Source organism: Ranitomeya imitator, chromosome 6, assembly GCF_032444005.1.
Source record: "Ranitomeya imitator isolate aRanImi1 chromosome 6, aRanImi1.pri, whole genome shotgun sequence".
Lineage (NCBI taxonomy): Eukaryota > Metazoa > Chordata > Amphibia > Anura > Dendrobatidae > Ranitomeya > Ranitomeya imitator.
In genome coordinates, this window is record NC_091287.1 from 10196013 (window position 1) to 10217305 (window position 21293).

The 21293-nt window shown below is 51.6% G+C and overlaps 1 protein-coding gene across 4 annotated transcripts in view; it reads right to left on the bottom strand.

The window, feature by feature from the left end:
* ALS2CL (ALS2 C-terminal like) overlaps positions 1-21293 on the bottom strand; it is a 178133-nt gene that overhangs the window by 26677 nt on the left and 130163 nt on the right. For all 4 annotated transcript variants that reach the window (XM_069729131.1, XM_069729128.1, XM_069729130.1 and 1 more), the window contains exons 16-18: positions 18908-18985; positions 18364-18494; positions 6973-7146 (exon numbers count right to left, since the gene is read on the bottom strand). In XM_069729131.1, coding sequence (XP_069585232.1) covers positions 6973-7146; positions 18364-18494; positions 18908-18985 — 383 coding nt within the window. The remainder of the gene's footprint in view (positions 1-6972; positions 7147-18363; positions 18495-18907; positions 18986-21293) is intronic.

Below are 21293 nucleotides of genomic sequence, written 5' to 3' on the forward strand. Positions count from 1 at the left end.
GGCCTCCTGACATCCTCTGTGCTGCTGTGGTACTGCCTACAGGGCTCCTCCTGATGCCCTCCTGACATCCTCTGTGCTGCTGTGATTCTGCCTACAGGGCTCCTCCTGATGGCCTCCTGACATCCTCTGTGCTGCTGTGGTTCTGCCTACAGGGCTCCTCCTGATGGCTCCTGACATCCTCTGTGCTGCTGTGGTACTGCCTACAAGACTCCTCCTGATGGCCTCCTGACATCCTCTGTGCTGCTGTGGTACTGCCTACAGGGCTCCTCCTGATGGCCTTCTGACATCCTCTGTGCTGCTGTGGTTATGCCTACAGGACTCCTCCTGATGGCTCCTGACATCCTCTGTGCTGCTGTGGTTCTGCCTACAGGACTCCTCCTGATGGCTTCCTGACATCCTCTGTGCTGCTGTGATTCTGCCTACAGGACTCCTCCTGATGGCCTCCTGACATCCTCTGTGCTGCTGTGATTCTGCCTACAGGGCTCCTCCTGATGGCTTCCTGACATCCTCTGTGCTGCTGTGGTACTGCCTACAGGACTCCTCCTGATGGCCTCCTGACATCCTCTGTGCTGCTGTGGTGCTGCCTACAGGGCTCCTCCTGATGGCCTCCTGACATCCTCTGTGCTGCTGTGGTACTGCCTACAGGGCTCCTCCTGATGGCCTCCTGACATCCTCTGTGCTGCTGTGGTACTGCCTACAGGGCTCCTCCTGATGGCCTCCTGACATCCTCTGTGCTGCTGTGGTACTGCCTACAGGGCTCCTCCTGATGCCCTCCTGACATCCTCTGTGCTGCTGTGATTCTGCCTACAGGGCTCCTCCTGATGGCCTCCTGACATCCTCTGTGCTGCTGTGGTACTGCCTACAGGGCTCCTCCTGATGGCCTCCTGACATCCTCTGTGCTGCTGTGGTTCTGCCTACAGGGCTCCTCCTGATGGCCTCCTGACATCCTCTGTGCTGCTGTGGTGCTGCCTACAGGGCTCCTCCTGATGGCCTCCTGACATCCTCTGTGCTGCTGTGGTACTGCCTACAGGGCTCCTCCTGATGGCCTCCTGACATCCTCTGTGCTGCTGTGGTACTGCCTACAGGGCTCCTCCTGATGGCCTCCTGACATCCTCTGTGCTGCTGTGGTACTGCCTACAGGGCTCCTCCTGATGGCCTCCTGACATCCTCTGTGCTGCTGTGGTTCTGCCTACAGGGCTCCTCCTGATGGCCTCCTGACATCCTCTGTGCTGCTGTGGTACTGCCTACAGGGCTCCTCCTGATGGCCTCCTGACATCCTCTGTGCTGCTGTGGTACTGCCTACAGGGCTCCTCCTGATGGCCTCCTGACATCCTCTGTGCTGCTGTGGTACTGCCTACAGGGCTCCTCCTGATGGCCTCCTGACATCCTCTGTGCTGCTGTGGTACTGCCTACAGGGCTCCTCCTGATGGCCTCCTGACATCCTCTGTGCTGCTGTGGTACTGCCTACAGGGCTCCTCCTGATGGCCTCCTGACATCCTCTGTGCTGCTGTGGTTCTGCCTACAGGGCTCCTCCTGATGGCCTCCTGACATCCTCTGTGCTGCTGTGGTACTGCCTACAGGGCTCCTCCTGATGGCCTCCTGACATCCTCTGTGCTGCTGTGGTTCTGCCTACAGGGCTCCTCCTGATGGCCTCCTGACATCCTCTGTGCTGCTGTGGTTCTGCCTACAAGACTCCTCCTGATGGCCTCCTGACATCCTCTGTGCTGCTGTGGTTCTGCCTACAAGACTCCTCCTGATGGCCTCCTGACATCCTCTGTGCTGCTGTGGTTCTGCCTACAAGACTCCTCCTGATGGCTCCTGACATCATCTGTGCTGCTGTGGTTCTGCCTACAGGGCTCCTCCTGATGCCCTCCTGACATCCTCTGTGCTGCTGTGGAACTGCCTACAGGGCTCCTCCTGATGGCCTCCTGACATCCTCTGTGCTGCTGTGGTTCTGCCTACAGGGCTCCTCCTGACATCCTCTGTGCTGCTGTGGTTCTGCCTACAGGGCTCCTCCTGACATCCTCTGTGCTGCTGTGGTACTGCCTTCAAGACTCCTCCTGATGGCCTCCTGACATCCTCTGTGCTGCTGTGGTTCTGCCTACAAGACTCCTCCTGATGGCCTCCTGACATCCTCTGTGCTGCTGTGGTTCTGCCTACAAGACTCCTCCTGATGGCCTCCTGACATCCTCTGTGCTGCTGTGGTTCTGCCTACAGGACTCCTCCTGATGGCCTCCTGACCTCCTCTGTGCTGCTGTGGTACTGCCTACAGGGCTCCTCCTGATGGCCTCCTGACATCCTCTGTGCTGCTGTGATTCTGCCTACAAGACTCCTCCTGATGGCCTCCTGACATCCTCTGTGCTGCTGTGGTACTGCCTACAAGACTCCTCCTGATGGCCTCCTGACATCCTCTGTGCTGCTGTGGTTCTGCCTACAGGGCTCCTCCTGATGGCCTCCTGACATCCTCTGTGCTGCTGTGGTTCTGCCTACAGGGCTCCTCCTGATGGCCTCCTGACATCCTCTGTGCTGCTGTGATTCTGCCTACAGGGCTCCTCCTGATGGCCTCCTGACATCCTCTGTGCTGCTGTGGAACTGCCTACAGGGCTCCTCCTGATGGCCTCCTGACATCCTCTGTGCTGCTGTGGTTCTGCCTACAGGGCTCCTCCTGATGGCCTCCTGACATCCTCTGTGCTGCTGTGGTTCTGCCTACAAGGCTCCTCCTGATGCCTTCCTGTAATCCTCTGTGCTGCTGTGGTTCTGCCTACAAGACTCCTCCTGATGGCCTCCTGACATCCTCTGTGCTGCTGTGGTTCTGCCTACAAGACTCCTCCTGATGGCCTCCTGACATCCTCTGTGCTGCTGTGGTTCTGCCTACAGGACTCCTCCTGATGGCCTCCTGACATCCTCTGTGCTGCTGTGGTTCTGCCTACAAGACTCCTCCTGATGGCCTCCTGACATCCTCTGTGCTGCTGTGGTACTGCCTACAGGGCTCCTCCTGATGCCTTCCTGTAATCCTCTGTGCTGCTGTGGTTCTGCCTACAAGACTCCTCCTGATGGCTCCTGACATCCTCTGTGCTGCTGTGGTTCTGCCTACAAGACTCCTCCTGATGGCCTCCTGACATCCTCTGTGCTGCTGTGGTACTGCCGACAGGGCTCCTCCTGATGGCCTCCTGACATCCTCTGTGCTGCTGTGGTTCTGCCTACAGGACTCCTCCTGATGGCTCCTGACATCCTCTGTGCTGCTGTGGTACTGCCTACAAGACTCCTCCTGATGGCCTCCTGACATCCTCTGTGCTGCTGTGGTTCTGCCTACAAGACTCCTCCTGATGGCCTCCTGACATCCTCTGTGCTGCTGTGGTACTGCCGACAGGGCTCCTCCTGATGGCCTCCTGACATCCTCTGTGCTGCTGTGGTACTGCCTACAGGGCTCCTCCTGATGGCCTCCTGACATCCTCTGTGCTGCTGTGGTACTGCTTACAGGACTCCTCCTGATGCCCTCCTGACATCCTCTGTGCTGCTGTGGTACTGCCTACAGGACTCCTCCTGATGCCCTCCTGACATCCTCTGTGCTGCTGTGGTACTGCCTACAGGACTCCTCCTGATGGCCTCCTGACATCCTCTGTGCTGCTGTGGTACTGCCTACAGGGCTCCTCCTGATGGCCTCCTGACATCCTCTGTGTTGTTGTGGTTCTGCCTACAGGGCTCCTCCTGATGGCTCCTGACATCCTCTGTGCTGCTGTGGTACTGCCTACAGGGCTCCTCCTGATGCCTTCCTGTAATCCTCTGTGCTGCTGTGGTTCTGCCTACAAGACTCCTCCTGATGGCCTCCTGACATCCTCTGTGCTGCTGTGGTACTGCCTACAAGACTCCTCCTGATGGCCTCCTGACATCCTCTGTGCTGCTGTGGAACTGCCTACAGGGCTCCTCCTGATGGCCTCCTGACATCCTCTGTGCTGCTGTGGTTCTGCCTACAGGGCTCCTCCTGATGGCCTCCTGACATCCTCTGTGCTGCTGTGGTTCTGCCTACAAGGCTCCTCCTGATGCCTTCCTGTAATCCTCTGTGCTGCTGTGGTTCTGCCTACAAGACTCCTCCTGATGGCTCCTGACATCCTCTGTGCTGCTGTGGTACTGCCTACAAGACTCCTCCTGATGGCCTCCTGACATCCTCTGTGCTGCTGTGGTTCTGCCTACAGGACTCCTCCTGATGGCCTCCTGACATCCTCTGTGCTGCTGTGGTTCTGCCTACAAGACTCCTCCTGATGGCCTCCTGACATCCTCTGTGCTGCTGTGGTACTGCCTACAGGGCTCCTCCTGATGCCTTCCTGTAATCCTCTGTGCTGCTGTGGTTCTGCCTACAAGACTCCTCCTGATGGCTCCTGACATCCTCTGTGCTGCTGTGGTACTGCATACAAGACTCCTCCTGATGGCCTCCTGACATCCTCTGTGCTGCTGTGGTTCTGCCTACAAGACTCCTCCTGATGGCCTCCTGACATCCTCTGTGCTGCTGTGGTACTGCCGACAGGGCTCCTCCTGATGGCCTCCTGACATCCTCTGTGCTGCTGTGGTTCTGCCTACAGGACTCCTCCTGATGGCTCCTGACATCCTCTGTGCTGCTGTGGTACTGCCTACAAGACTCCTCCTGATGGCCTCCTGACATCCTCTGTGCTGCTGTGGTTCTGCCTACAAGACTCCTCCTGATGGCCTCCTGACATCCTCTGTGCTGCTGTGGTTCTGCCTACAAGACTCCTCCTGATGGCCTCCTGACATCCTCTGTGCTGCTGTGGTACTGCCGACAGGGCTCCTCCTGATGGCCTCCTGACATCCTCTGTGCTGCTGTGGTACTGCCTACAGGGCTCCTCCTGATGGCCTCCTGACATCCTCTGTGCTGCTGTGGTACTGCCTACAGGACTCCTCCTGATGCCCTCCTGACATCCTCTGTGCTGCTGTGGTACTGCCTACAGGACTCCTCCTGATGGCCTCCTGACATCCTCTGTGCTGCTGTGGTACTGCCTACAGGGCTCCTCCTGATGGCCTCCTGACATCCTCTGTGCTGCTGTGGTTCTGCCTACAGGGCTCCTCCTGATGGCTCCTGACATCCTCTGTGCTGCTGTGGTACTGCCTACAGGGCTCCTCCTGATGGCCTCCTGACATCCTCTGTGCTGCTGTGGTACTGCCTACAGGGCTCCTCCTGATGGCCTCCTGACATCCTCTGTGCTGCTGTGGTACTGCCTACAGGGCTCCTCCTGATGCCCTCCTGACATCCTCGGTGCTGCTGTGGTTCTGCCTACAGGACTCCTCCTGATGGCCTCCTGACATCCTCTGTGCTGCTGTGGTACTGCCTACAGGGCTCCTCCTGATGGCCTCCTGACATCCTCTGTGCTGCTGTGGTTCTGCCTACAGGGCTCCTCCTGATGGCCTCCTGACATCCTCTGTGCTGCTGTGGTACTGCCTACAGGACTCCTCCTGATGGCCTCCTGACATCCTCTGTGCTGCTGTGGTACTGCCTACAGGGCTCCTCCTGATGGCCTCCTGACATCCTCTGTGCTGCTGTGGTTCTGCCTACAGGGCTCCTCCTGATGGCCTCCTGACATCCTCTGTGCTGCTGTGGTACTGCCTACAGGGCTCCTCCTGATGGCCTCCTGACATCCTCTGTGCTGCTGTGGTACTGCCTACAGGACTCCTCCTGATGCCCTCCTGACATCCTCTGTGCTGCTGTGGTACTGCCTACAGGGCTCCTCCTGATGGCCTCTTGACATCCTCTGTGCTGCTGTGGTACTGCCTACAGGGCTCCTCCTGATGGCCTCCTGACATCCTCTGTGCTGCTGTGGTACTGCCTACAGGGCTCCTCCTGATGGCCTCCTGACATCCTCTGTGCTGCTGTGGTTCTGCCTACAGGGCTCCTCCTGATGGCCTCCTGACATCCTCTGTGCTGCTGTGGTTCTGCCTACAGGGCTCCTCCTGATGCCCTCCTGACATCCTCTGTGCTGCTGTGGTACTGCCTACAGGGCTCCTCCTGATGGCCTCTTGACATCCTCTGTGCTGCTGTGGTACTGCCTACAGGGCTCCTCCTGATGGCCTCCTGACATCCTCTGTGCTGCTGTGGTACTGCCTACAGGGCTCCTCCTGATGGCCTCCTGACATCCTCTGTGCTGCTGTGGTACTGCCTACAGGGCTCCTCCTGATGGCCTCCTGACATCCTCTGTGCTGCTGTGGTACTGCCTACAGGGCTCCTCCTGATGGCCTCCTGACATCCTCTGTGCTGCTGTGGTACTGCCTACAGGACTCCTCCTGATGCCCTCCTGACATCCTCTGTGCTGCTGTGGTACTGCCTACAGGGCTCCTCCTGATGGCCTCTTGACATCCTCTGTGCTGCTGTGGTACTGCCTACAGGGCTCCTCCTGATGGCCTCCTGACATCCTCTGTGCTGCTGTGGTACTGCCTACAGGGCTCCTCCTGATGGTCTCCTGACATCCTCTGTGCTGCTGTGGTTCTGCCTACAGGGCTCCTCCTGATGGCCTCCTGACATCCTCTGTGCTGCTGTGGTTCTGCCTACAGGGCTCCTCCTGATGCCCTCCTGACATCCTCTGTGCTGCTGTGGTACTGCCTACAGGGCTCCTCCTGATGGCCTCTTGACATCCTCTGTGCTGCTGTGGTACTGCCTACAGGGCTCCTCCTGATGGCCTCCTGACATCCTCTGTGCTGCTGTGGTACTGCCTACAGGGCTCCTCCTGATGGCCTCCTGACATCCTCTGTGCTGCTGTGGTACTGCCTACAGGGCTCCTCCTGATGGCCTCCTGACATCCTCTGTGCTGCTGTGTAGTCTTGCATTACGCTGGTTTCCTGCCCTCCTCTGTCGCAGCCTCTCCTATGTGATGTCCCCGGATATTGGGGGCCATAGCAGAAGTATTTGCCCCTCCTCCTACCCCCCTGCAGGCAGACATGTCATTGCCCGTATCCCAGCACCCCGCTCACCTCGGACAGTGCAGATACTCCTGCAACTTCTGCAGCTTCTTGCTGGACTTCACATGAAAACCCAGGAACGATTCCTCACTTTCTCTTTTGCATCCAGATTCAAGGAATTTCTGGAATTGTTCGAATATTCCCTGCCAGCGCTCCTCCACCGGGAACGAGCCGGCGCCAAACTGACTGCGAGGTGAGAAACAAGTGCGGGAATTATAGGCGAGTGATGGCAACGGAAAATCCAGAAAAACCAGAGTTTATATGTGTATGCTCAAAGCTGGCCACTAGATGGTGCTGTGACAATGACGTCTATGGGTAATAGATATCTGTGTGGTTAATCTGACCACTAGATGGTGCTGTGACAATGACGTCTATAAATATCCTATAAATTTAGTAGCATCTTAAGGGGTGCACGCGTGTGGGGTCAGGAACGCACATTCCTGCAGCAAAGCATTACGCAGCTAAGCATAAAGTCGCCGCAGTTATTTCAACGGCAGTTAGTCACGGCAGGAGTCAGGACCCCACTCTATGTCGCTGTCTCTTCTGGGTATGTCTGCTGAGTTAGCATTTATTACTTGGAGCTAGCTTTTCTATGAACCCATCTTACTCCTTCACCATGTTTACCTATGCCCTTACAGTGTTTGCTCCACTAATCCTCTCCCTCCTTCGCTATCCCCAAACCCCTCTTACCTCCCCACCTGTCCTCCTCTGCTGACCGCTCCTCAACCTCAAATCTGTCCTAATAAAACATAAAACAAGTCGGCCACTCTCTCTTTCTCCCACCTGCTCTCCCTTTCTCCGCTTCTCCTCACTGCTGGAGACATATCTCCCAACCCCGGACCCCCACAGCTCATACCTCCCACTGCTACCACCTCCTACCGCTCCCTATTTAATATGAACTACCGCAATCTTTCCAACATAAAACCCGTGCCCCTGACGCCCACCCCCCTGCTCCCTCTCTCTGGAGCACTCTGGAATGCCCGCTCAATCTGCAATAAGCTTCACGTGATTCACGACCTTTTTCTCTCCCGTAACACCCTCTGACACCACGTCCCCTGCTGCGCTGTTACGGAGGCCTCCACTTCACCCACACCCCTCGACCCGGCAACAAACATGGTGGAGGAGTGGGTCTTCTCCTTTCTCCTAACTGCACCTTTAACCAAATCCCACCTCTACCCTTCCTTATCCTCCCTTCTTTTGAAGTCCATTCTGTCCGCATCTACTCTCCCTCCAACCTCCAAGTGGCCGTCATATACCGACCTCCGGGCCCGACCACTGTCTTTATTGACCAATTCTCCACCTGGCTTCTTCACTTTCTCTCTGCTGACATTCCCACCATCATCATGGGTGACTTCAACATCCCCATTGAAACCCTTCAGTCAACAGCCTCCAAACTTCTGTCCCTTACTTCATCTTTTGGACTTACTCAGTGGTCCTCCGCAGACACCCACACAGACGGACATACCCTAGACCTGATCTTCACCCGTCTCTGCTCTCTATCTAACTTCACCACCTCCCCTCTCCCTCTATCCGACCACCATCTGCTCACCTTCTCATCCCTGTCCTCCTCACCGGTCACCCATGTCCAGCAACATGCGCACCCCCGCAGAAACCTCGCACATCTAGACCCTCGCACACTCTCTGACTCTATCCTACCACTAGCATCCATATCCTCACGACACAGACAGTGCCACTGCTTTCTACAATGCCACTCTCGCATCAGCTATTGACACGGTTGCCCCCCTCGTTCATGGCAGAGTGCGACGTATCAATAGGCAACCCTGGCACAATAACATCACTAAAAAGCTCCGGCAAGTGTCCAGGGTTGCAGAGCGGCGTTGGAAAAAAACATATTCACAAGACGACTTCACTATATATAAACAAGCAACACTCGCTTTCAAATCTGCTCTCACCTCTGCTAAACAGGCGACTTCACAACCCTTGTATCCTCCCTATCCTACAACCCCAAACAGTTATTGAAAACCTTTAACTCCCTCCTCCGCCCCCCACTGCCCCCTCCAACCTCCCTCATCTCTGCTGAGGACTTTGCCACACACTTTAAAAACAAGATCGGCCAGACAAGGCAAGTCTTCATTGTTCAACCACCACAACCCCTTTGTATACCAGACCAATGCTCAAACCCCATAACCTTCCTATCCAACATCACTGAAGGGGGGCTTAATTGTCTCCTCTCCAAATCGCACCTCACCACTTGTGCTCTCGACCCCATCCCATCCCACCTCCTCCCTAACCTCACCACCACACTCATCCCATCCCTAACCCACCTCTTCAGCCTATCACTATCTTCTGGCACCTTCCCTTCTGCTTTCAAACATGAGAGAGAGGGGAGACCTACTCTAAGTTGCGGACACAGTTGATATCTGTGGACTTTGTGTTGGGATTCCTTGCCACTGTGGGACCAATATCTGCACAGACTTATACGAACCTGTTGTGAATTCTGTGGTAGAGTTCACTCCTGTGGTCACAAGTGGTACTTCTGCTGATTCTCTCTGGGAGCTTCCGTTTGTGGAGGAAAGTGGTACTGCAGCTTCTGAGTTTCCTCCCTCAGGTGATCTGGTGAGGTCGTTAGGTGCTTCTCTACTTAACTCCACCTAATGCTTTGATCCATGCTTCCTGTCAATGTTCCAGTGTTGGACTTGTTTTTCCCTGGATCATTCCTGTGGCCTGCTGCTCTGCATAGCTAAGTTCTCCTTTGCTATTTGTTTGCTATTTTTTCTGTCCAGCTTGTCTATTTGTTTTGCTGGAAGCTCTGGGACGCAAAGGGTGTACCTCCGTGCCGTTAGTTCGGTACGGAGGGTCTTTTTGCCCCCTTTGCGTGGTTTTCTTTAGGGTTTTGTGTGGACCGCAAAGTTATCTTTCCTATCTTCGCTCTGTTAAGAAAGTCGGGCCTCACTTTGCTGAATCTATTTCATCTCTACGTTTGTCTTTTCATCTTAACTCACAGTCATTATATGTGGGGGGCTGCCTTTTCCTTTGGGGTATTTCTCTGAGGCAAGGTAGGCTTATTTTTCTATCTTCAGGCTAGTTAGTTTCTCAGGCTGTGTCGAGTTGCATAGGTAGAGTTAGGCGCAATCCACGGCTGCCTCTAGTGTGGTTTGTTAGGATCAGGGATTGCGGTCTACAGAGTTCCCACGTCTCAGAGCTCGTTCTATTATTTTGGGTTATTGTCAGATCACTGTATGTGCTCTGATCGCTATGTCCATTGTGATACTGAATTGCCTATCATAACAGTACAGGAAGCCAAAAGTACTAATGATTCTCAATAGAGGGAAAAAAGAAGTTCTGAGACCATTTTTTTTCCTTTGCACTGTGATTTGTCTTTTTTTTCCCCTAGACATTTGGGTGGTTCAGGACACAGGTGTTACAATGGACATTAAAGGTCTGTCTTCATGTGTAGATCAGCTCACGGCAAGAGTTCAAGATATTCAAAATTTTGTGGTTCAGAATTCTTTGTTAGAACCGAGAATTCCTATTCCTGATTTGTTTTTTGGAGATAGAACTAAATTTCTGAGTTTCAAGAATAATTGTAAACTGTTTCTGGCTTTGAAACCTCGCTCCTCTGGTGACCCAGCGCAACAGGTTAGGATCGTCATTTCTTTTTTGCGTGGCGACCCTCAGGACTGGGCATTTTCTCTTGCGTCAGGAGATCCTGCATTAAGTAATATCGATGCGTTTTTCCTGGCGCTTGGATTGCTGTACGATGAGCCTAATTCAGTAGATCAGGCAGAAAAAAATTTGCTGGCTCTTTGTCAGGCTCAGGATGAGATAGAGATATATTGCCAGAAATTTAGAAAATGGTCCGTGCTCACTCAATGGAATGAATCTGCGCTTGCAGCCATTTTCAGAAAGGGTCTCTCTGAAGCCATTAAGGATGTCATGGTGGGATTTCCTATGCCCGCTGGTTTGAATGAGTCTATGTCTTTGGCCATTCAGATCGGTCGACGCTTGCGTGAGCGTAAATCTGTGCACCATTTGGCGGTATTACCTGAGCTTAAACCGGAGCCTATGCAGTGCGATAGGACTTTGACCAGAGTTGAACGGCAAGAACACAGACGTCTGAATGGTCTGTGTTTCTACTGTGGTGATTCCACTCATGCTATCTCTGATTGTCCTAAGCGCACTAAGCGGTTCGCTAGGTCTGCCGCCATTGGTACTGTACAGTCAAAATTTCTTCTGTCCGTTACCTTGATATGCTCCTTGTCGTCGTATTCTGTCATGGCGTTTGTGGATTCAGGCGCTGCCCTGAATCTGATGGATTTGGATTATGCTAAGCGTTGTGGGTTTTTCTTGGAGCCCTTGCAGTGTCCTATTCCATTGAGAGGAATTGATGCTACACCTTTGGCCAAGAATAAGCCTCAATACTGGACCCAGCTGACCATGTGCATGGCTCCTGCACATCAGGAAGTTATTCGCTTTCTGGTGTTGCATAATCTGCATGATGTGGTCGTGTTGGGGTTGCCATGGCTACAAGCCCATAATCCAGTATTGGATTGGAATTCCATGTTGGTGTCCAGCTGGGGTTGTCAGGGGGTACATGGTGATGTTCCATTTCTGTCAATTTCGTCATCCACCCCTTCTGAGGTTCCAGAGTTCTTGTCTGATTACCGGGATGTATTTGATGAGCCCAAGTCCGATACCCTACCTCCGCATAGGGACTGTGATTGTGCTATCAATTTGATTCCTGGTAGTAAATTCCCAAAAGGTCGACTGTTTAATTTATCCGTGCCTGAGCACACCGCTATGCGCAGTTATGTGAAGGAATCCCTGGAGAAGGGGCATATTCGCCCGTCATCGTCGCCATTAGGAGCAGGGTTCTTTTTTGTAGCCAAGAAGGATGGTTCGCTGAGACCATGTATAGATTACCGCCTTCTTAATAAGATCACTGTTACATTTCAGTACCCCTTGCCATTGTTATCTGATTTGTTTGCTCGGATTAAGGGGGCTAGTTGGTTCACTAAGATAGATCTTTGTGGTGCATATAATCTGGTGAGAATCAGGCAAGGCGATGAATGGAAAACTGCATTTAATACGCCCGAGGGTCATTTTGAGTATCTAGTGATGCCGTTCGGACTTGCCAATGCTCCATCAGTGTTTCAGTCCTTTATGCATGACATCTTCCGTAAGTACCTGGATAAATTCCTGATTGTGTACTTGGATGACATTTTGATCTTCTCAGATGATTGGGAGTCTCATGTGAAGCAGGTCAGAACGGTTTTTCAGGTCCTGCGTGCTAATTCTTTGTTTGTGAAGGGATCAAAGTGTCTCTTTGGTGTGCAGAAGGTTTCATTTTTGGGGTTCATCTTTTCCCCTTCTACTATCGAGATGGATCCGGTTAAGGTCCAAGCCATCCATGATTGGACTCAGCCGACATCTCTGAAAAGTCTGCAAAAGTTCCTGGGCTTTGCTAATTTTTATCGTCGCTTCATCTGCAATTTTTCTAGTGTTGCCAAACCATTGACCGATTTGACCAAGAAGGGTGCTGATTTGGTCAATTGGTCTTCTGCTGCTGTGGAAGCTTTTCAAGAGTTGAAGCGTCGTTTTTCTTCTGCCCCTGTGTTATGTCAACCAGATGTTTCTCTTCCGTTCCAGGTCGAGGTTGATGCTTCTGAGATTGGAGCAGGGGCTGTTTTGTCACAGAGAGGTTCTGGTTGCTCAGTGATGAAACCATGCGCTTTCTTTTCCAGGAAGTTTTCGCCTGCTGAGCGAAATTATGATGTGGGCAACCAAGAGTTGCTGGCCATGAAGTGGGCATTCGAGGAGTGGCGTCATTGGCTTGAAGGAGCTAAGCATCGCGTGGTGGTATTGACTGATCATAAGAACTTGACTTATCTCGAGTCTGCCAAGCGCTTGAATCCTAGACAAGCTCGTTGGTCGTTGTTTTTTGCCCGTTTTGACTTTGTGATTTCGTACCTTCCGGGCTCTAAAAATGTGAAGGCGGATGCTCTGTCTAGGAGTTTTGTGCCCGACTCTCCGGGTTTATCTGAGCCAGCGGGTATCCTCAAGGAAGGAGTAATTGTGTCTGCCATCTCCCCTGATTTGCGGCGGATGCTGCAAAAATTTCAGGCTAATAAACCTGATCGTTGCCCAGCGGAGAAACTGTTTGTCCCTGATAGGTGGACGAATAGAGTTATCTCTGAACTTCATTGTTCGGTGTTGGCTGGTCATCCTGGAATCTTTGGTACCAGAGAGTTAGTGGCTAGATCCTTTTGGTGGCCGTCTCTGTCGCGGGATGTGCGTACTTTTGTGCAGTCCTGTGGGATTTGTGCTCGGGCTAAGCCCTGCTGTTCTCGTGCCAGTGGGTTGCTTTTGCCCTTGCCGGTCCCGAAGAGGCCTTGGACACATATCTCTATGGATTTTATTTCTGACCTTCCCGTTTCTCAAAAGATGTCAGTCATTTGGGTGGTCTGTGATCGCTTTTCTAAAATGGTCCATCTGGTGCCCTTGGTTAAATTGCCTTCCTCCTCTGATTTGGTGCCTTTGTTCTTCCAGCATGTGGTTCGTTTGCATGGCATTCCAGAGAATATTGTTTCTGACAGAGGTTCCCAGTTTGTTTCGAGGTTTTGGCGAGCCTTTTGTGGTAGGATGGGCATTGACTTGTCTTTTTCCTCGGCTTTCCATCCTCAGACTAATGGCCAGACCGAACGAACCAATCAGACCTTGGAAACATATCTGAGGTGCTTTGTTTCTGCTGATCAGGATGATTGGGTGTCCTTTTTGCCTTTGGCTGAGTTCGCCCTTAATAATCGGGCCAGCTCGGCTACCTTGGTTTCACCGTTTTTCTGCAATTCTGGGTTCCATCCTCGTTTCTCTTCAGGACAGGTTGAGTCTTCGGACTGTCCTGGTGTGGATACTGTGGTGGACAGGTTGCAGCAGATTTGGACTCAGGTAGTGGACAATTTGACCTTGTCCCAGGAGAAGGCTCAACGTTTCGCTAATCGCAGACGCCGTGTGGGTCCCCGACTTCGTGTTGGGGATCTTATTTGGTTGTCATCTCGTTATATTCCTATGAAGGTTTCCTCTCCTAAGTTTAAACCTCGTTTTATTGGTCCGTATAGGATTTCTGAGGTTCTTAATCCTGTGTCTTTTCGTCTGACCCTCCCAGATTCTTTTTCCATACATAACGTATTCCATAGGTCATTGTTGCGGAGATACGTGGCACCTATGGTTCCATCTGTTGAACCTCCTGCCCCGGTTTTGGTGGAGGGGGAATTGGAGTATATTGTGGAGAAGATTTTGGATTCTCGTGTTTCAAGACGGAAACTCCAGTATCTGGTTAAATGGAAGGGTTATGCTCAGGAAGACAATTCCTGGGTTTTTGCCCCTGATGTCCATGCTCCCGATCTTGTTCGTGCCTTTCATGTGGCTCATCCTGGTCGGCCTGGGGGCTCTGGTGAGGGTTCGGTGACCCCTCCTCAAGGGGGGGGGGTACTGTTATGAATTCTGTGGTAGAGTTCACTCCTGTGGTCACAAGTGGTACTTCTGCTGATTCTCTCTGGGAGCTTCCGTTTGTGGAGGAAAGTGGTACTGCAGCTTCTGAGTTTCCTCCCTCAGGTGATCTGGTGAGGTCGTTAGGTGCTTCTCTACTTAACTCCACCTAATGCTTTGATCCATGCTTCCTGTCAATGTTCCAGTGTTGGACTTGTTTTTCCCTGGATCATTCCTGTGGCCTGCTGCTCTGCATAGCTAAGTTCTCCTTTGCTATTTGTTTGCTATTTTTTCTGTCCAGCTTGTCTATTTGTTTTGCTGGAAGCTCTGGGACGCAAAGGGTGTACCTCCGTGCCGTTAGTTCGGTACGGAGGGTCTTTTTGCCCCCTTTGCGTGGTTTTCTTTAGGGTTTTGTGTGGACCGCAAAGTTATCTTTCCTATCTTCGGTCTGTTCAGTAAGTCGGGCCTCACTTTGGTGAATCTATTTCATCTCTACGTTTGTCTTTTCATCTTAACTCACAGTCATTATATGTGGGGGGCTGCCTTTTCCTTTGGGGTATTTCTCTGAGGCAAGGTAGGCTTATTTTTCTATCTTCAGGCTAGTTAGTTTCTCAGGCTGTGTCGAGTTGCATAGGTAGCGTTAGGCGCAATCCACGGCTGCCTCTAGTGTGGTTTGTTAGGATCAGGGATTGCGGTCTACAGAGTTCCCACGTCTCAGAGCTCGTTCTATTATTTTGGGTTATTGTCAGATCACTGTATGTGCTCTGATCGCTATGTCCATTGTGATACTGAATTGCCTATCACAACACGGACCTGTATGGTTTTCATTTGACTGAATTTTTTCTGGACTACTAAAGAGACCCATTGGTCGCTACCTGCACTTTATACAACTCCCCTGATGATTCTCCTCCATCGGAGTTGAAACGCGTTGGCAGAAAAGAGACATTTTAGTCATTATCTGGTTGGTGGGTGTCCATAGCAGGACCTACTTGGGGCCTGTCCTTGTCAGGACAGGAGCTCTTTGGAGGGTTTACAGGGAAGACAGTGGTGACATATTATTTCCCTACCGTTTGGCCCGATGATTATTTTTGGAACCACCTCCCTTACAGAACTTGAGGGATTTCTTCTATATGTCCGTCTAATTGGTAAGACCGTTCCAATTTTTTATCTTGAGCACTGATTCACCTGAGCACGTTGTTTAGTGTTTGTATATGTGTTTGTTAGGATTCGAGTATTTTAATTACTTTGATTAAAGGTTATGTTTTATATAGTGGATATCCTCCACAGCTAATTCTGCTTTCAAACATGCCACAATCACGCCTATCCTTAAAAAGCCACCCCTCGACCCAACAGCTATGTCCAGGTATCGCCCAATATCGCTGCTCCCATTCGCTTCCAAACTCCTGGAGCAGCACGTCCACACTGAACTTTCCTCCCACCTCACTTGTTGTTCGACAATCTAAAATCTGGTTTCCGCCCCCATCACTCAACTGAGACCACCCTGACCAAAATCACTAATGACCTACTGTACTTACAGCCAAAGCTAACGGACAATACTCTGCACTCCTCCTTCTAGACCTGTCCTCTGCTTTCCACACTAGAGATGTGGTCCACTTCCACTGCTTGCCTCCTACTACAGATCTTCTCCTCCTTTGGCATCAAAGACCTTGTCCTGTCCTGGATCTCCTCGTTCCTTTCCAACCGCACATTCAGCGTGTCCCACTCCCACACTACCTCCTCATCCCACCCTCTCTCTGTTGGTGTCCCCCAAGGCTCTGTTCTAGGACCCCTACTCTTCTCAATCTATACACTTGGCCTGGGATAACTCATAAAGTCCCATGGATTCCAGTTCCACCTGTATGCTGATGACACTCAGATCTACCTCTCTGGCCCAGACGTCACCTCTCTGCTGTCCAGAATCCCAGAGTGCCTATCAGCCATATCCTCCTCCTTCTCCTCTCGCTTCTTCAAACTCAATGTGGACAAATCTGAACTCATCATCTTTCCTCCATCTCATAGATCTTCCTTACCTGACCTATCTATCGCAATTAACGACATCACGCTTTCCCCAGTACCGGAAGTCCACTGCCTCGGAGTAACCCTTGACTCTGCCCTGTCCTTCAAACCGCACATCCAAGCTCTTTCCATCTCCTGTCGCCTCCAGCTCAAAAATATCTCCAGAATCCGTCCTTTCCTCAACCGTCAATCTACTAAAATGCTTGTGCACGCCCTCATCATCTCCCGCCTCGACTACTGCAACATACTCCTCTGTGGCCTCCCTGCTAACACCCTTGCACCTCTCCAGTCTGTCCTCAACTCTGCTGCCCGACTAATCCATCTCTCTCCTCACTACTCCTCCGCTTCCCCCTCTGCAAATCCCTTCACTGGCTCCCATTCCCTCAGCGTATCCAGTTCAAATTACTAACACTGACCTACAAAGCCATCCACAACCTGTCTCCTCCATATATCTCTGAACTAATCTCCCGATATCTTCCTTCACATACTGTAATCTTCGATCCTCCCAAGACCTCCTTCTCTCCTCCACACTTATCCGCTCCTCATCCAGCCACCTCCAAGACTTCTCCAGAATATCCCCCATCCTCTGGAATTCTGTGCCCCAACACGTCCGACTATGAAACACATTCGGATCCATCAGATGGAACCTGAAAACCCACCTCTTCAGGAAAGCCTACAGCCTGCACTGACCCCGCTGCCGCCTCATCACTACCGAAGCTACCGCCTCACCAACACCGGAGCTACCGCCTCACCAACACCGGAGCTACCGCCTCACCAACACCGGAGCTACCGCCTCACCAACACCGGAGCTACCGCCTCACCAACACCGGAGCTACCGCCTCACCAACACCGGAGCTACCGCCTCACCAACACCGGAGCTACCGCCTCACCAACACCGGAGCTACCGCCTCACCAACGCCAGAGCTACCGCCTCACCAACGCCGGAGCTACCGCCTCACCAACACCGGAGCTACCGCCTCACCAACACCGGAGCTACCGCCTCACCAACGCCAGAGCTACCGCCTCACCAACGCCGGAGCTACCGCCTCACCAACGCCGGAGCTACCGCCTCACCAACGCCGGAGCTACCGCCTCACCAACGCCGGAGCTACCGCCTCACCAACGCCGGAGCTACCGCCTCACCAACGCCGGAGCTACCGCCTCACCAACGCCGGAGCTACCGCCTCACCAACGCCGGAGCTACCGCCTCACCAACGCCGGAGCTACCGCCTCACCAACTCCGGAGCTACCGCCTCACCAACACCGGAGCTACCGCCTCACCAACGCCGGAGCTACCGCCTCACCAACGCCGGAGCTACCGCCTCACCAACACCGGAGCTACCGCCTCACCAACACCGGAGCTACTGCAACCCTCAACCTATTGTCTCCTCCCCCATAATCCTGTAGAATGTAAGCCCGCAAGGGCAGGGTCCTCGCCCCTCTGTACCAGTCTGTCATTGTTAGTTTGTTTACTGTATGTGATATCTGTAACTTGTATGTAACCCCTTCTCATGTACAGCACCATGGAATCAATGGTGCTTTATAAATAAATAATAATAATCTGTGTGGTTAATCTGACCACTAGATGTCGCTGTTCCATGGAAGTCTATGGGTAATAGAGATCCGTGTGGTTAATCTGACCACTAGATGGTGATGTTCTCTACACTCCATGGGTTGGAATCTCCTGATTTTCTTTTGTACTTACTTTGACCTCTAGATGGCGATGTTTCACAGTATTTCCTGGTTTTTATGTGAAGTTAATCTGACCAGTAGATGGCGCAGTTTCACTGACCTCTATGGGAAATATTCTGAACTTTGTGTGTTTGGTGTGACCACTAGATGGCGCCATTCCATTGCTCTCCATATGTAATACATTCTGAATATAATCTTTCATTTTCCTTCTCCTGACATCGATTTCTCCACATACTGATTATTACTCACAACTTTTTCTTAAGGACCTCGTCCTGGAAGCTGCTGGCCGTGGTGAGGACCCCCTGTGTCTGCAGGCCGTTGTGCGGACTTTTATTGAATGATCCCACCAAGGTGAATCCATTGGCGAAAGTGAGTTTTCCCTATAAATCAACCAGATATAATTTATTGTATTAAGATTGTACTAGGAGCCGAGGAGCGGACAAATGACAAAGCACACAATCCTCTGCACTGGATGAACCTTGTGCTCTGTTCATCCTGGACTTCCTGCTTCAGGAGCAGAAATCCAAGTGCTGCAATTAAGACTGACAAAGACAGATAGATACCAAAAACCACTTAAAGAGGACACGGGTGGCGGACATTGTGTTTGTATCCAACATTTTATTATTATTTTATTATTATTCTTTATTTTATAATTTTACATTAAGGGAAAAATAATCTATGAATAAAATATGATAAAGAATGAACTGAACCCCAAACGGCAAAACTAAGGGATCATAGAAAAGCAAGGCACGAGGTACGCAGATAGAAGAAAAAATATAAATGTCATACAAACCTTCCCGGATAGGAAACAATCCTCAGTGAATTCTCCCTCATATATGTTATTATCCTCCGTAATCAGAACACCGGGACCCTAGAAAAATTAAAGTAACCATAATAAGATCCTGCCTGTAGCCACCACTAGGGGGAGCTCCCTGTATATAGAGATACATGATAAGATCCTGTCTGTAGTCACCACTAGGGGGAGCTCCCTGTATACAGAAATACATGATAAGATCCTGTCTGCAGCCACCACTAGGGGGAGCTCCCTGTATACAGAGATATATGATAAGATCCTGTCTGCAGTCACCACTAGGGGGAGCTCCCTGTATACAGAGATACATGATAAGATTCTGTCTGCAGCCACCACTAGGGGGAGCTCCCTGTATACAGAGATACATGATAAGATCCTGTCTGCAGCCACCACTAGGGGGAGCTCCCTGTATACAGAGATACATGATAAGATCCTGTCTGTATCCACCACTAGGGGGAGCTCCCTGTATATAGAGATACATGATAAGATCCTGTCTGCAGTCACCACTAGGGGGAGCTCCCTGTATACAGAGATACATGATAAGATCCTGTCTGCAGCCACCACTAGGGGGAGCTCCCTGTATACAGAGATACATGATAAGATCCTGTCTGTATCCACCACTAGGGGGAGCTCCCTGTATATAGAGATATATGATAAGATCCTGTCTGCAGTCACCACTAGGGGGAGCTCCCTGTATACAGAGATACATGATAAGATCCTGTCTGCAGCCACCACTAGGGGGAGCTCCCTGTATACAGAGATACATGATAAGATCCTGTCTGTATCCACCACTAGGGGGAGCTCCCTGTATATAGAGATACATGATAAGATCCTGTCTGCAGTCACCACTAGGGGGAGCTCCCTGTATACAGAGATACATGATAAGATCCTGTCTGCAGCCACCACTAGGGGGAGCTCCCTGTATACAGAGATACATGATAAGATCCTGTCTGCAGTCACCACTAGGGGGAGCTCCCTGTATATAGAGATACATGATAAGATCCTGTCTGCAGCCACCACTAGGGGGAGCTCCCTGTATACAGAGATACATGATAAGATTCTGTCTGCAGCCTCCACTAGGGGAGCTCCCTGTATACAGAGATACATGATAAGATCCTGTCTGCAGCCACAACTAGGGGGAGCTCCCTGTATACAGAGATACATGATAAGATCCTGTCTGCAGTCACCACTAGGGGGAGCTCCCTGTATACAGAGATACATGATAAGATTCTGTCTGCAGTCACCACTAGGGGGAGCTCCCTGTATACAGAGATACATGATAAGATTCTGTCTGCAGTCACCACTAGGGGGAGCTCCCTGTATACAGAGATACATGATAATATCCTGTCTGCAGCCTCCACTAGGGGGAGCTCCCTGTATACAGAGATACATGATAAGATCCTGTCTGCAGTCACCACTAGGGGGAGCTCCCTGTATACAGAGATACATGATAAGATCCTGTCTGCAGCCACCACTAGGGGGAGCTCTCTGTATACAGAGATACATGATAAGATCCTGTCTGCAGCCACCACTAGGGGGAGCTCCCTGTATACAGAGATACATGATAAGATTCTGTCTGCAGTCATCACTAGGGGAGCTCCCTGTATACAGAGATACATGATAAGATCCTGTCTGCAGTCACCACTAGGGGGAGCTCCCTGTATACAGAGATACATGATAAGATCCTGTCTGCAGCCACCACTAGGGGGAGCTCCCTGTATACAGAGATACATGATAAGATCCTGTCTGCAGCCACCACTAGGGGGAGCTCTCTGTATACAGAGATACATGATAAGATTCTGTCTGCAGTCACCACTAGAGGGAGCTCCCTGTATACAGAGATACATGATAAGATTCTGTCTGCTGCCACCACTAGGGGGAGCTCCCTGTACACAGAGATACATGATAAGGTCCTGTCTGCAGCCACCACTAGGGGGAGCTCCCTGTATACAGAGATACACAATAAGATCCTGTCTGCAGCCACCACTAGGGGGAGCTCCCTGTATACAGAGATACATGATAAGATCCTGTCTGCAGCCACCACTAGGGGGAGCTCCCTGTATACAGAGATATATGATAAGATCCTGTCTGCAGTCACCACTAGGAGGAGCTCCCTGTATACAGAGATACATGATAAGATCCTGTCAGCAGCCACCACTAGGGGGAGCTCCCTGTATACAGAGATACATGATAAGATCCTGTCTGCAGTCACCACTAGGGGGAGCTGCCTGTATACAGAGATACATGATAAGATCCTGTCTGCAGTCACCACTAGGGGGAGCTCCCTGTATACAGAGATACATGATAAGATCCTGTCAGCAGCCACCACTAGGGGGAGCTCCCTGTATACAGAGATACATGATAAGAT